This window comes from Eumetopias jubatus, unplaced genomic scaffold, assembly GCF_037043125.1.
Source record: "Eumetopias jubatus isolate StellerSeaLion01/CBP00866 unplaced genomic scaffold, mEumJub1_p1.0 scaffold_7, whole genome shotgun sequence".
In the NCBI taxonomy this organism is placed as follows: domain Eukaryota; kingdom Metazoa; phylum Chordata; class Mammalia; order Carnivora; family Otariidae; genus Eumetopias; species Eumetopias jubatus.
In genome coordinates this window covers 91,472,481-91,488,691 of record NW_028274813.1, presented here as the reverse complement: position 1 = coordinate 91,488,691, position 16,211 = coordinate 91,472,481, and the positions used below count along the sequence as shown (strand labels likewise).

Here is a 16,211-nt window from a genome sequence, read left to right as displayed (position 1 = left end):
TTGATAATGTTTTCCCTGGCCTAGAGTAGGCAGGCACCACATATCTGTTAAGTGGAAGAATTGGGCAATATTGTGGCAGAGAGGTCAGATGTATGAGCTGTGGAGTCAGCCTACCAAGGTGAATCCTGACAAGTTACCTTGAGAAGTTCTTAACCTCTCTAAGCATCAGTTTCTAGATCTGTAAAATGGGAATAAGAATGGTACCCATCTTAAGGATGGTGGGAGAATTGTATGAACACAAGACCATAAAGCTTACAGGAGTGTGCCTAGTAATTTTATCTTTAATACTGCCTGTCCCATATAGCTGTTCCAATAACACTGTTAATTGGCAGTGTTTTTTTATTAGTGACTCATAAAATTATGCTGCAGCTTATAGTTGAAGGTATCCTAGATTTGATGAAATACAGTATTTCAGGCCCTGGGCTAGAGCCATCCTACACCCACAGCACCAAACAGCTCCAAGTCAGCGTTCCTTGGGAAGATAGCAGTCAAAACATTAATGTAAATATAACTCCATTATTGTCCTATCATCTTCTTTGGTGTCCCATTTTTAATTGGTTATACATTATGTATGGACTTGGGATATAAGATAATCAAAATCCAACAATCATTTAAAAAATTCCAAAAACCTATTCAGTGCCAAATTTCATCCATTATCATAACTATTTTTGTATTTCTTGGTTAACCTCTTTCTCTGTTCTACATACCAACTAGGGGGAAATATGCGTAGCTTGGAGAAACCCAAATGGGATCATGTGCTATGAAATAAGACCAGTTCCCACAGGCAAAGAGCTAAGTCCTCTAAAGTATTAGTTATTTGATAAGTTTTGCCAAAGGAAAAGAACATTTGAAAACCTAACCCAACATTTAACTCCTTCAGGATAAGTCCATTTCTTTGAGAATCCTTTCTTTATTTTTACCTGTAGTTCCAGAAGTATAAATGTATAAGGCAGGAGTGGAAAAAGTGACTTCAGACCTCCATGACTCTGGAATAGTTTCCGCTGAGACTTCATCTACTTTGTCTAGTAAAGAGTCGACCCCCTCCGTGTTAGAAGTTCTGCTCACATAATAGATGGACACATTATCTTTTTTCAGGCTTGGCAGCACCTCTTCAATTGCATCTTGTAGTTCTTAATAAGGAAAGAAAGTCCAAATGAATTAAATTAGTCCAGTAAAGTTCTGCAGTAGACTTTATACTAATTTTGTTTTCAGCATAAATTTTGCTGAAATGTGTAGATATGCTTACAGTTACACAATTTTAAACATGGAATTTTCTAGATTTGAAAATATCGCAAGATTCCAAGACTTGAGGGAAGGCTGGGTGTTAATGGTTTCCTAGCAACAGAAGGTTGGTTGAAATCTGTACAAACAAATGGACACGTGGATAAAAACCAAGATATATAAGTGCATTACTTATATGCAAGTCTGGTATACATCTCAAAGTACTCCAGAAATGAACTTGGTTATTCCTAATACATGTGTCCCAGTGATGAAAAATAAAAAAAGAAAATTTTAAGGTAGGAGTCAAGAGATGAAAGCAAGGCAGGCATGCTAACTAACAATGATGATAGAAGGCAACTTTATATATACACGTACATATATATATTTTAACACAACAGGAACAAATAGTTCCCCTAGGAAAGTTCAGCTTATCTGAGAAGGAAGCTCCAAATTTCATAAGCACATTTTCTGCTCTGAGAAAAAACAGGACTGATTAGCATGTTTTCCAAACTGTGGGTCACAATACAGTAGTGGATTGTTAAATTCATTTGAAGTGACCAACATTTAAAAAATTAAAGTAGAATGAAATATAAGTTTTCAGAGTATATCACACATAGTAAGAGGTAAGTATTTTTTTTTAAGTTTTGTGTCAGTTATGTGGGTGTGTGGGTACTGAGTCACAAATATATTTTTGTACTGTAGGCCAACATCAAAAATTTATTTTTTTAAAAAATTTATTTATTTGCCAGAGAGAGAGAGAGAGAAGGAGAGAAAGAGAGCATAAGCAGGGGGAGCTGCAGAAGCAGGCCCCCTGCTGAGCACAGAACCCGATGCAGGACTCGATCCCAGGACCCTGGGATCATGACCTGAGCCGAAGGCAGGTGCCTAACCCACTGAGCCACCCAGGCACCTCCAATGTCAAAAAAATTTAAAAGACACTGATTTAATATGCAAACCACATTTCATGTTTGCTGCTTGATTTCTGTGCCCTTCAATCACAAGATGAGATGGCCTTTAAGCTTACTTCTCTTGAACTTGTGATAACTGAACTGAATATACTTATTCTTAATAGGAAGGTGACCCAATACCCCAGGGAATTAGCTTGGGGAGGCTATCCCTAATTCATCTTATAGGCTTTGTTTTTCAGATGTTTGTGTATGATGTCTCCACCAAAACAAGAAATATCATCTGGACAGATGCATTAAAAAAACTTTTAAGACATTTTAACCAGAGGACTCATGCACCTGAGAAAAAGAAATCAAATAATACAAAAGAATTTATAATGAAAATCAACAGTTTCATTCCCCTTTCCTCTTCACAGCTAAACCTGTCGCCTAGAGGCGATCACTTTCAAGTTTTTAAAATCTGTTTCTTCTGACAATCGCCTCTCTATCACCAAATAGTGTGCTTTTCCTGCTACCTCTCGACCTATCAATTTTGATCCCCACCCTTGTTCTTCCCCTATCTACTCCCAACAGTCACTATCCCCACTTTATGTTGTCTAGGTTCATAGTATTTACATCTTTTCTGAGACTATAATTCCATCTTCCCAGCTTTGTTTATGGGTTGGCTCTAGAAGTGAGCACCAATAATCAGGATCAACAAGATTAAGACTATGTAAATATTATTCACTGCAGAGCAGAGTAACACACTATAATCATATTTCCATTCGCGAAGAGTTTTCTTTATTTTTTTAAGATTTTATTTGTTTATTTGACAGGGAGAGCGAGAGAGCACAAGCAGGGGGATCAGTAGGAGGAGAGGGAGAAGCAGGCTCCCTGCCGAGCAGGGAGCCCGATGCAGGGCTCGGTCCCAGGACCCTGAGACCATGACCTGAGCTGAAGGCAGACACTTAATCATCTGAGCCACCCAGGCGCCTCGACCCATGAAGAGTTTTCTCCTTGAGTTTCTTTTGGCTATCATCCTTTAAGATTCTATTTGCTTCAGTTGTTTTCCACCTTCACCAGATCAGATTGCTCTCTAGTCCTTGAGCACTTCAAAATATTAACCAAAAAATACTCCTGTTAATAAAAACTGGAATGGTAACACCCCATTCCTTGCCACTGCCTTGGTTCAGGTCCTCATTATTTCCTACCTTGATCTTCCCAGTAGCCTCCAAGACCAATCTCCTTGCCTCTGACCTCTCCCTGCTTCCAACTTAGCAGCTGTACTATGGTTTTTTGTTACTGCCCTGCTTAAAATCTCTCAATGGCTGCTAATCCCTTGTGGGAGAGTCTACTCTCCTTATGCAGCATGTGAGGTCCTGAGCTCATTCACAGTTTAACCCCTGGGGACTTTTCTGCTGTCATCTCCTAGTACCATCTCTTGTCCCCTTTCCTCTAACCACACTGATCTATGTGAACTGAATGTACCCATACTCTCACATCTCATGACCTTTGTCCAGATGGTTTCATCTGCTTTGAGTGCCGTCCTCCACCCTGGTCACCTGGGAAACTCCAGCTTATCCTTCAAGACTCAGCCTTGGCGACACTTCTCTCTGTTGCTTTCCTTCCCCCTGCAAAGACTTACATGTTTTCTCCTTCACAAATTTTGTCTAGTGTGTGTGTGTTAATTCTTACTGTAAAGTCTGCTTACTTAAAAGTGGCAATCAACCAGGACACGTAAGCTTTATTCGGCAGAGGTTGAGCTCCTGGGAGCTCTGTGTTCTGAGATTTACATGCAGGAGTGCACTTGGTAGTGACATCTGTCAGGTTGCAAGAGAAGCAGACTAGATAGAGGGCAAGGTTGAACAGTGATGTGGCCACACAGTGACATCACTCAACTGATTCTCTGATCCTATGGGGACTCTGGGCCTGGGATGGCCCTTCAGGATTGTCCCAAACTAAGGGAAGTGGGCTGAACCTTCACCCCTGCCCATGAACCAGTCACTGGATGCAGCCTGAGGGTGGTAGCGCTTGACCTTGGGCACAGTGGCTCTCTGTAAGCAAGGGTGAGTCCTGGAGAGGGTCTTGGCTAAGAGCTTCAACTGCCAAAGCTCCCAGCAGCTGAGGAATGAGCATCTCAGTCCTGAAGGGGGCATTTGGGTAGTCCATCACAGCATCCACTACACCTTGCATCCTTACTGATAATAAAACCTTAATGTTTCCATTTGTATAGTAGCTTTACATATATCACATCACATAAATTTCACGAGAACCCTGTGATACAGAAACAGTCATCCTGTTTCTACAAATGAAGACAGAGGCTCAGTGAGCCTATGTATGGAAGGATACATACAAAATAAACAGAAATATATTGGATTTATGGGATTCCTGCTGCATCCTTATACTAGCCATTCAGGTTCAAGTTTTGAAAGCATGCCTTACTTTTTAGAAGATGCTGTCTCCTTGACCTGCTCAGTTCTTGTTAAATAAAGCTTTTAATTTTAATCAATATTGTTAAATAAAGCTTTAATTTTAATCAATATTACCTTTGAAGGGTAATATTGACAATCTCTTGTTCATCTTCTTTGAAAAGCATAACCTTGAGCTTTATGAAGCTTGGGTGTGAAAAACAGTATTCACAGCAAGTGGCCTGAATGGTGTAGAGTAGATCTGTTAGTTCCTCATTAGTCTACGTTTAAGTTGAGGATTGAAATAGAACCTCAGAGAAAGCAGCGCATACTTGAGTGAGGGAATATTGAGTGATTACACTTCCCCTCCCTTAAAAATCTGTCTTGTAAAAAAAAAAAAAAAGAAATCAAGGTAGCACGTGAAGTTTCTCTCTCTCTTTCCTTTCCTTTCCTTTCCTTTCCTTTCCTTTCCTTTCCTTTCCTTTCCTTTCCTTTCCTTTCCTTTCCCTTTCCTTTTTCCTCTCCTCTCCTCTCCTCTCCTTTCCTTTCCTTTCCTGAATAAGAGAAGAAGAGAAATTTATGAACACATGGGTGCATTCCTAGAAAGCAGGGAGACAGTGCAGGTGGTGAGCTGAACCAATCTCCATCACCAAGGTGGCAAGATGCTTCTGGCTAACCCTGCAGCTTTCTGATAGGAAAGACATTCAATCTAGCAGCTTGTTCTGCTACTTGATTGTCTCATTGAATGGGTATCTGACTGAGTTAAATAAAACACCCCAGAAATATTTATCAATAAAGCTGGATCTGAAAAGGAGGCAGTGAAAGGAAATGTGTTTTGATAAAAATTTCAGGATGATTGTGACATGCTTGGTAGGTGGACAAGTCAGGATTGAAGGCTTATCTTTTCTTAACTCAAAAAGGCAACTCAAACACAAACTGGTTCTTAACAGTCTTTGGAGACAGTCTGAAAGCAGTTTTTCAAATGCCATTTGTGACTGTGATTTTGCATTTTTAACATTGGCAGTTTGGGATTATAGCATTTAATAACCTACTGTCTGGTCTGTACATCAACACAATATGTGTTAGGACACCCTGCAGATAGAGACATGCATTCACTCCTCCCCCTTCCCACACAGAACAAATCACCCTGAGGTCAGAAAGATGTTTAATCAAGGTTAAGTCCCACCTGGAATAAGTAAATCTTTAACAGGGAAATACATACTCATCTTACCTTTATGCACCTATATAGCTTCTTAATACTATTTTTCACTTCTCTTAAAGTTCTTACTTATGGGAACCCTTGCTTTCTAAATAGCCCTGGAATCAAGGGCTCTTTGTCATGAGGCCAACAGGTCATATCAGGACTTACATAATTGTTACCATTTGATATCCGTAAGCAACCTGTCACCTATCTACCAGCTATCTACTTCCCTATTTTCGGTCAGAGGCTGTGGGAAGGTCCTTTTCAAATACTGGCCACTTACACTCAACGTGCAGAGTAATCTGAACCCTATCCTTCTTAAGTTTCAATAATATTAACACCTGATTTAAAGCGGTGTTTGTTTTCACCTCTTCTCTCCCTCCTTGTTTCTAAAGAAAAAGAACTGAAGTGTTCCCAAATACACTAGTAAACTGCTAGTTTATTTTGAATGGAGATGTACAATCCCCCTTGCAACCTTTAGTTATGAGCAGGCTAAGAAGAAGAATTTTAGAGAGCCTCTTTAAGCTAGCTCTCTGTTCAGACCTTGGGCTTCTTGGGATCCTAGACCCTGAGTACATTACTCATCTGATGCCTAGGCTTTTGTCCTCCACCAGCCTATGTAGAGACCCTCGCGACTATGGTCCCAGCCCACCCTATGCTCATGACCACTTCCTCTCTGGCAATGAGACCCCAGGAGAACACCTCTCTCCTACAGCCTACTGCCAGAGGTAAACTGGGAAGTAAACAAGTCTGGTAGGATGAGGCTGGGCTTGGGGGAGATTGGATCTAAATGGATTTTCTCAAATAGTCAAATATATTTAACTTTTTAACATCATTTTTCATGCCCTCATGCCTGACCCAATGGTTCTCATGCTTCAGAGAAGAAAACCTGTCACAACCAACCAGAATAATGGAACTCATTAATCTGACAAACATTTGTTGAGTGACTACTATGTGTTAGGTATTACTAGCACTTCTTCAAAGATATAGGAGAGAATTCTAGCCTTTGAGACAAAGTGCACTGAGACAACTCATCTAAGTTATTCCTTGCACAGCCCAGAGAGAGGAGAGGAGTGAAGATAAGAGTATCTCTATGCCTTGACCCTTGACTAAAGTTGGCATTGGAAATTCATCTCCCTCCATGGAAGTGAGGCCACTGCTGTTGGCCATTCTTTGAGTTCTCTGAGTCCTTATTTTCTCTACAGTAGAGTACCTTCAGTAAATAGCTTTTAAAAATTACCATTATTTAAGTCCGGCCTGCTGTTGCCCTCACATAGTAAAACTCTAATGAAGCATCTGTGTTATGAACCTGATGAACACCGCCCCTGGGCTCCTCTTGCCTGGAATGCCCTCTCCCCAGCTGCACTTGCCAAGCTCAGTGGTTAATGCCCCCAGGAGCGTTCACCCCCTGCTCACCACCCCCCCCCACCCGGCACTTTGTACCTCTCTCAGCAGACTTACCATACCTTTTACATCCTCCTGGATGTCACAGTCATTTGTGTATGTGGCTTAGTTCTTTTACCAGGCTGTAAGATCCTTGAACTAATTCATCTTCTTTTCTCCCTGTCCTATCATGGCAACTAGCTTGTACCTTGTGAGGACTCTCTAAACATTTCTTGATGTCAAATTAAGTTGTTGGTCCATCTGCTTCTCTCAGCCTGACCTCAAGTTTGTATGACAAGAGTTCTCCTTGGTCCTGACACTAGTTTTATAATGAAATGCTCCATCATTGCAATGAGGCAATACTTTTGAAAGTTATTGAAAGCATTTTCCTTCATCCCATTGTTCAAAGGAGGTCCAATTTTATTTTTTGCAACCTTGCAAAACCAGGTCAAAAGTAATCTGGAATATTTTATAATTTCTCTGGATCTCAGTCTTGCAACAGAGAGTATCTTTAACTGTTATTAAGGCCTGTGAAAGAGTAGTACCTGTGGGAGCCTTGCATGGTTATGCTGGCCCATACAGTGTAGACCTGGCCAGTGAGCTGATGAAGGAGACCTAGGATAGCCTTCCAGTAGAAGAGCTAGTTTAGTGATGATCTGAATGCGAGCATAAATGGCAACAAAGCAAATTTACTATTTTGGGGGTCCTCCTGCATGTTTTCCTATCTTACCCATATTCTCTGTTTGGGAAATTACTTGAAAAACTACCAGCCCAAAGAGCTGGTTTCTATCAATGACAAAATCGATATGGGATCAAATAGTTGAAGGCAATTTTTTCATGTAATTATTTACATCATACCCTTCTACAGAGAAGGACCCTGAAATGTACTATAGAGAGAACATCATGTTCTCTGATTGATGGGTGCTTCTGTAGAGTAAATTCTGAAGCAATAATTGGGTACTGAAATTCCTGACAGGGTGGAGCCCTGTTAAGTTTTATGAAGATTCACCAAGATTCATGGCAACTGGATCAATCTTCATGATAACTGCCACTGCGCTGGTCTTTTGCATAGACTCCAGAATCTGACAACTAGTTGGAATTCAAGAGCTCTCACTAGTCCACAAGCCATAAGGCTGAAGTTCAAAGTACAGAATCAAACCCTGTTGAATTGTAGCCACTCTAATATTTCTAAAGACGTCTCACTTTTTTTTTTTTTTAAGATTTATTTACTTGACAGAGAGAGACACAGTGAGAGAGGGAACACAAGCAGGGGGAGTGGGAGAGGGAGAAGCAGGCCTCCTGCAGAGCAGGGAGCCCGATGCGGGGCTTGATCCCAGGACCCTGGGATCATGACCTGAGCTGAAGGCAGACGCTTAACCACTGAGCCGGTGGCTAAGATGTCCCTAAGATGTCACACTTTTATGTACTATGTTCAGGTGGTGTAGTAGAATAAGTGCCTTGGAAGTGAAACAAAATATATGGGTTTTGTCCCCAGCTCTCTATTGCTAACCAGCTATGTGACTCTGGGCAATTGATAGCACCCTTCAGGGCCTTTGTTTGTTCAACGATATAAAACAAGCAGAAATTGGACTGTTTCTCAAAGCCTTGTCCTCAGACCAATTGCTTTAAATTCATCTGGGGGTGGGATGGGACTTGCTATAAAAATTCACATTACTGCGTCCCGCCACAGTCCTACTGATTCAGTGCTTTTGGGGAATGGGGTCAGGAATCTGTTTTTTAAAATAAACTTCCCAGGTGATTCTTGTGCACATTAAAGTTTCTTTTCTAAACTTTTTTTTTGAAGGATAACACACTCATTAAAGTTGGAGGATTATAGGATTAGAATCTCTCTCAGACTCCTTCCAACTTTAAAGAATTCTAGGGGTGCCTGGGTGGCTCAGTTGGTTGGGCGTCTGATTCTTGGTTTTTACTCAGGTCCTGATCTCAGAGTCGTGAGATCAAGCCCTATGTTGGGCTCTGTGTTCAGCGGAGAGTCTGCTTGAAGATTCTCTCCCTCTGCCCCTCCTCCCACTTCCTCCCTCTCTCAAATAAATAAATCTTAAAGAAAATAATTCTTTTCAGAAGCAGTCCATTCAACACATTTACACATTGGCATCTTTACTAAGCAGCCAGCTTTGGACTCCATGTTATCTCCTTTGCAGGTCAGAGTGTAATTCTGCATGGCATACAATGGTTTCTTAGTGATTTGGAAAAATGGAATGTTTTCCAAATGTGTGGCCTCTCTCAAAGGTCAGTTTACTGCCAGAGTGCTGTTAGGTGCACAGGAAAGTCTGGTTCAAATTGGATGTGAGTGGCCAAATTTCACATACTCTCCACATACACTGACCTAAACGTAATGCTTAATGGCAGGGGACTGTTGCCTGAGTGGGGAAGGAGATATCTGGCTGTGTTTCTGACTTGATTACAGAACCAATCTCTGCAGTTCCTGACCTCCCGCACAGGGAGCCTGAGGTACATATGCAGGTAAACAGTATTTAAGTACCCCCCTAGAGGGGTAAAAAGATCACTGTGATAATAACTTTCTTCGGAACCAAAAGGTAAACTAATAGGTTTAAGAGTCTTCCAGTTACTAAGAGGTTAAGTTGTCTCTTAGGCAACTAGAAATTGTTGGGAATTTTCTTGAACGGACCATCCCCTTTACATAACTTGGCTGTCTTTAAGTTGAACCCCTGTTTTTAAACATTTATACAAAGTCTTCATTTTTTTGTATTATTTTATGCCACATGAAACAGGTGGGTAACTTTCTTGGTTTCCCGCAAGCGAACAGACATCTTTCTGTGACACTAGGCAAGATGCTTAGCTTGCCTCAGTTTCCTTAGTTGTGAAATGTAGGGGAAGAGCAGAGGATGCTTAATCCATTCGAGCTCTAGCACTACATCCATGTAGAAGAAGGTAGCATGATATGGGGGAATTCGTGGGTTTTGAAGTTTGATGGACCTGGGCTAGAATTTTAAGCTTCAGTTTTCTCAACTGTCTAATGGGGGGTAATGACATGCTATCTCTCAGGGTAATAAAAGCACTCAGCATAGGGGTTGGCACAGAAAGGCATTCAGAAAGGTGAAGCCTCCTGGCCCCCTATTTCTCCATCTTTCAGCTCACATCTGGTTGGGCCTCCCTTTACTGACAGAGCGAGAAGCAACTCCTAGTCCTTATTCCTGCTCTAGGAAGGAAAACCACCAGTCCTGTGGGAAACAGGTTCTTGATTTTTTCTTGGCCCGGTCACCCCTGGAGCATGAAGTTACCATTTCAGGTTTGTTGAAGCATGGCAAGAGGTAACTCCAGAACCAAAGGTCACTTGGGCTACAGATGTAATGGGGGCTGACAAGGGCACGGCAGCAGATCCCTAAAATCTTCTCCTTGGGGAGCAGGTGGAGTAACCTTCTCTCTGCAGTGAGAATCTAGAAAGGCTAACAGCATTTGAGAGTTGGAAGCAGCCAAGAAGACCCTCTATTAGAGGAGGAAACCAAGGGACAGGGAGGGAGAGTGACTTTCTCATGCTCACATAGCCAATCAAACAGCAGAGATGAGAACATTCTGGATCCTCTAGAGTTCACGCTCAAGGCTCTCTGCATCTTAACGCAAATATTGTCAATATAGGTTCAGAGCTTGGACTCTGGAGGTAGATAGCTCTGGTTAACCCCTCTCCTCCCCGCTCTGTGACCTGGAGCATAAGGCGTCACCTCTCAGGTCTCAGTGGTCTCATCTACAAAGCTGGATAGTAAACCCCACCTGTTGTTAGGATTAAAGGCAACACTTAGTGCTTAACGCAGTGCCTGGCTCGGCTTCCACAACAGGTCGTTCTAACGATCATTAGCGTTCCTCTACCCTTCCAGTTCGGATCTGGACTTCCCTTTCCAACCCTCTACAGCATGCAGGGGCGAGTCTGTCACGGTGCCGAGGAGCCCGCTGCCAGGGCGGGCGCTTCCTGGGGCTCACCTGGCGAGGCCAGTAGCACCTTCGCGCCGCAGCACTGGAAGCAGTGCAACAGGGACTTCGCGCGGATGTTGTAGTTGAGGCACGCCACGGCACAGCCCAGTTTGACCAGGCCCAGCCACAGCCACACGTAGGCTGGTTCGTTGCCCATGAAGATCGCCACGCAGTCTCCCTGGCGCAGGCCGAGGTGGTCCCGCAGCGCCCGTGCCACTTGGTTGCTGAGCCGGTCCACCTGCGAGTAGGTGAGCGTCTCGTCGCTGAAAAGCAGGAAGGGCTTGTGCGGGGTCTGGCGCGCTTTCTGCAGAAAGAAGTGCAGGATGGTGCGCACCGGCCGCCTCTGCCCGTAGCTGCGCACCTGCCGGGCCACTCGGGCCAGCCGCAGGAAGTAACGCATGTCCTGGAACAAGTAGGGGCAGCAGAGGTTCACCAGCAGCGGTAGGAGCAGCAGCCCCGCCAGGGCCGTGTAGATGGCAGGCAGCATGACGGTGGCGGCGCCCCCTGTCCCCGCGAGGACAGTGGGTGAGCTCCGGGCGTGCAGCGTGGCGGCGGGGAGGGCTCCGGACGTACCGCAGGCGGGCTGCGCGGTGGCGCGGGGCGAGGCTGAGGCGACCGCGGGGCGCCTGGGCTGCGGGCACCAACGCTGGCTCTCGGGTAGGTGGAGCGGTGTGTGGACTGCGGGGGTGCGGGGCTGGAGAGGACGGCTGAGCCCGCCCCCTTGGGGGTGTGCCGCTACCTGGGCCGGGAAGGCGGCACTGCGGCTCGCCGGGGTTTCGACCGCCGCTTGGCACGAAGCAGGGATCTGTCTTGTGACCGAAGTACTTTATACCTCCGAGGCACAGTTTCCCTGTCAAAATGCTGATGACAAGACGCACTTAGCGGACGTGGAGAAGTTTAGAAGAGAGAGTGTAGGCGTAGGGCTGTTATTTATTGCTACCACCAGCGGAGTGCCTTACAGAAGTGATTTAATGTTAGTATCAGTAAAGCGCTTTATAAATGTGAGAGAGTCTGGTTATTAATTAGTAATGGGTACCAGGTGCCACTGCCACATCGAATTCCCACCTGTCCCTTCCTGGTCCCAGAAGCTTTCCACCTCGTCTCTGTTTTTCAGATTTGCAACCACCCCCCCCCCCCCGCCCCGCCCAAGTGCCGGGCGGTCTCCTGTGGCGAGGATTTCAAGGTCGAACAGAAGCACCAGCGGTTGTCACCTCCGTCTCCTCCCAGTCCCTGGGCTGTGGGTAAGGACAGGACACTGGTCGGAGTCGGGCCTCCGCCGGCCCAGCCAGTTCAGATGGGGCCTGAGGTAGGGCCACACTCTGCCTGCTGAAATCAAGCTCCGGCGATTTTAGACTTTCATTTGTTTGTATGCTTGTTTGACTTTTAATATTTTGTTCTAAGTGATTTTTCTCTCTTGTATGTTGAAGATTTTCAACTAGTGTTAGCCTAATTCAACAGACATTTACTAAGGGGTTCTATCAGAGAACATTGCAACACAGAGGACATTAAGTAAACATTCGCACTTCTCAAAAGCCAATTTTTTTTTTTTTTTAGTGTGATCCTCTCTTTTAATTTCCCTTAGTGCTGCTTCTATAAATAAAGTGAATACTTGCTGCTTGCTATCGAAGAGGGTCAGGATCCAAGTAAAGCAGTGTTCTTTCTTCCTCTCCTGTCTTCCTGCATTCATCATCTTATTCTTATGAGATAGCCACGCTTAATGAATGCCTACTCCTGCCGGACACTCTGCTAGGGGCTTCCCTGTAATATATTTTTGGGGAGCCTCACAGTCATCTAAAGGGGGCACTTTTGTGCTCATTTACAGACAGGAAAGGGACACTTAGGTAAATTAAGAGAGCTAGTATGTGACTCATGAGTTTTGAAACTGATTATCTGTTTGGCCCTGGGGCCCTTCCTTAGCGACCACCGTTCACTGCCCTCTTATTCTCTAGGTTTCTATCCATGTTCTTTTCAGCAATCTTCTTTTCTTTTTCACAATCTTCCCCCCTCCATTTTTTTAGCCCCCTCTTTTTCTTCCTGGCACCTGCTCAAGCACCCCTTCCTTTGCCTTTTCCTGAATCTTTCACGGCAGATCCCACTACCCTGGAGTGATGGGTTTGCATCATTTCTCTGGGGATGTGTTGGGGGCCTTGATTATCCCTGACGAGTTGACTGTAGTGTTAATCAAAGGAGGGATCAGGACAGAAACCATTCTTGTGGGCACCTTTTCTTTCATGTTGAAGCTCAGAGCAGCCCTCCCTTGACGTCCCAATGCCACCCCTGTCTCTTCACGGCTAGTCACTTCAGTAGCCTCCTAGACCCCCCCTTGTCATGTCTTTGAATAGTTACTTTCCAGAGTGCTAGACTACTGCAAATGCTCCCTTTCTTCCCTCTTATTCTGAGGATCACTTTAGCCTTGTGCCTCAGCAGTTTTTCAGTTCCAAGTGAAAGAAGACAAGATCCAAACTTGCTTATGTAGAAATAGGAGTTTAAGCAGCAACCGCAGAGTCCAGGTGTAGGACAGGCTTCGGATGAGCCTTCATTGGTGGCTTAAGTGCTAGGACCTGGACCCTGTTTCCCTTCCACCATTTCTTTGCTCCACCTCCTCTGTTCTCATGTAGGCTCCCCCTCATCATCCAAAGATGCCTGCCAACCAGCGTTTTAGGGTTATATGCTTCCCACGTCAACTTCAGACAGAAATATAAGAATCTTTTTCTTAGTTCTGAAAGAGAAAAAAAAAATCTCTGATTGGGTTATGGGTCCATCCCCAGAGCAGTCTTTGTGGCCTAAGGAACAGAAATGTTGATTGCTTTAAGCCAATCAAGGCTCACCTGTGGAGCTGGGGTAGAGTTAATCCTACATATCTTGGAACTCCTTTTCCCAAAGATTCTAGCTTCAAGCCTGGGCTCCACCTTGCAATCTACCACCAGGCTAATGCCTTCCTGGAAATACTTCTATCATCTTATATCTCCACTGCCTAGTCATCTTCAGTGGCTCCCCATTTGCTTCCTGTCTTCTCGAATTGTTATATATGGACAGCATGCTTAAATATACCTGGGCTGGAGCTGACCACATGCACTGGGTCCTGCCTGGTTCTCTTGGGGGTAGAAGAGATCAGTAACTTAGCACATTGGTTACCCATTCTAGGAACATCTGCTGGGAAACTCTGGTTAATAAATGAAGTTCAGACTTTATTTTCTGACTCTTCTGAATCTGACTTGAACTTTCACTGTACTCAATAACTATTTATTGAGTTTCCACTATAAGCAGAATATCACCAGGTATTAAATATTTTGAAATGGACCAAAACTTAATTCCAACTATGCCTTTTCAAAAACATCTTATTTTAGCAAATCTGGTCTATAACCTCCAAAAAAAAAAAAAAAAAAAAAAAGGCCCTGCACATTCCTTTCTCTACGGCTTTGTTCTGGCTTCTTTCAAACACCCCTGAACTCTCACCTCTAAATCCTAACTCTGCTTTAAGGTAGTGGTTCATAGATGTCTGGCTTTCTCAGTCCAGTAGCATTTCAAAACAAAGTTAAGAACCCCAAATAAAATACCAACTTTTACAATTTTCAAGTAAAACCAGCTCCCTGCCCACCAACTACAGTCTGTTTTTATTATTATTTCATAAAAGAATGACTTCTTTAGCACTAAAAAGTAAAGTATAACTGAACCAGACACTCAGAAATGGCTACTTTTACATTATGTATCTTTTGCCACAGAAATATACAAAACAGGGAAAAACACACACAAAAAGAGGAATTCAGTCCTTTTCAAGAAAGGATCACAATAACGCACCAACATACAAAAAAGATAGAAATTAAAATATTTTCGAATACAGAAAAATACTTTTATTTGGTTTATTATATCATGTACAAATAGTTTCGGTGCAAGTTTATCCATTTGGAAATATAAACTCAACAGTGAAGCATGAAGTAGAACCAAGTCTTGGGCTTTGATATAACTTAGGATTGTTTCAGCACTGAGACCAGACCTCAAACCCAGAGCCTCTCCACCCCAGTGTCCTTAGTAAGGCTGCCTACTCCCCACCTCTCCCATGCCCCTACACCCGCTGAGCCTGCCTGCTACCTTCCCCGGGATCTAGATTTTCAAGTCTAGTCCTTTCATGGCCAAGCACTTGAGTGCAGCCTCCTAGACTCCTTGTTTCCTTAAACTTTCTACCCAGAGAGCTAGGTCACCTCAAAGGCCCACTCTCTTCTGTCTTATTCTGTGACATTGCTGGAGGAAGTCAGGGGATAGACGTGATTCCTGCGAGTGCGCACCGGCACCTTCTAGCCTTGGTCAGGACTTGTCTGCTGCTTCAATCCCATTCATCCATCTCTACGGGTGTCCTGGAGAAGGCCTCTCAGTGACAGTTCCCAACTCCCTTCAAAGTCCCCAAACCCAGCCACAACTGTTCTTTCAAAGTGGGTGGTCGCCCCTCCTACTTTACGGAGATGAAGTAGCCCACTGGTTCTCAAGCTAAATGGCCATCAAAATTACCCAGAAAGCATGCTAAAATATAGCTTGCTAAATTTTTCTTTTTCTTTTTCTTTTTTTCAGCTTGCTAAATTTTCTGATTCAATAAATCTTGCGTGGGCCCAAAGAATTAATGTTTTGAAGAAGTTCCCAGAAAATACTGATGCTGCTGGTCCAGGGACTACACTTTGAAAACCACATATTTAGCTCAGTTGTTTCCCACCTGCTCAGTAGAGCCCCAGGACTGCTGAAGAGCCACTGAGGAGAATTCCTTGCTGAGTCTGGGAAAGGGGTTCTGGAATCCTACACTAGCTCATCAGAGCAGCTCCGTATATGTCTCTTTTACAAATTGGACTTCCATGTAGACCTCACATGAGCAAAGTTTGCCAAAAACATCTTTTAAATCCTCTAGCCCATGAGGATCTATCTCTTGTCCTGAACTTATAAACCCACCAAATAGCTTGGCTTTTGATTTTGTGTCTGTTCGTTTTGCCTTTCCCAAATAGAATTCAGCTTTCCAGAATGAAGTCACTTTAAAGAGCATGAGACTTAAAGTCAGAGAACATGGGTTCGAGTCCTCGTCCATCACATATTGACTGACATAACTCACCTCAAGATTACTAGCAAATGCCGGTGCTGGTACCTTGTATTAATTTGGTAGGCCTTGAGGTAGTGAATGCACAGGAG

General features: G+C 43.8%; 1 protein-coding gene across 1 annotated transcript in view; it reads right to left on the bottom strand.

The window, feature by feature from the left end:
• The window catches only part of SLC27A2 (solute carrier family 27 member 2), a 51,294-nt gene extending 39,605 nt beyond the window's left edge, over positions 1 to 11,689 (bottom strand). Inside the window, exons 1-2 of the mRNA XM_028100228.2 lie at positions 11,055 to 11,689; positions 921 to 1,130 (exon numbers count right to left, since the gene is read on the bottom strand). Coding sequence (XP_027956029.1) covers positions 921 to 1,130; positions 11,055 to 11,532 — 688 coding nt within the window. The 5' untranslated portion in view covers positions 11,533 to 11,689. The remainder of the gene's footprint in view (positions 1 to 920; positions 1,131 to 11,054) is intronic.
• Positions 11,690 to 16,211: the final 4,522 nt, after the last annotated feature.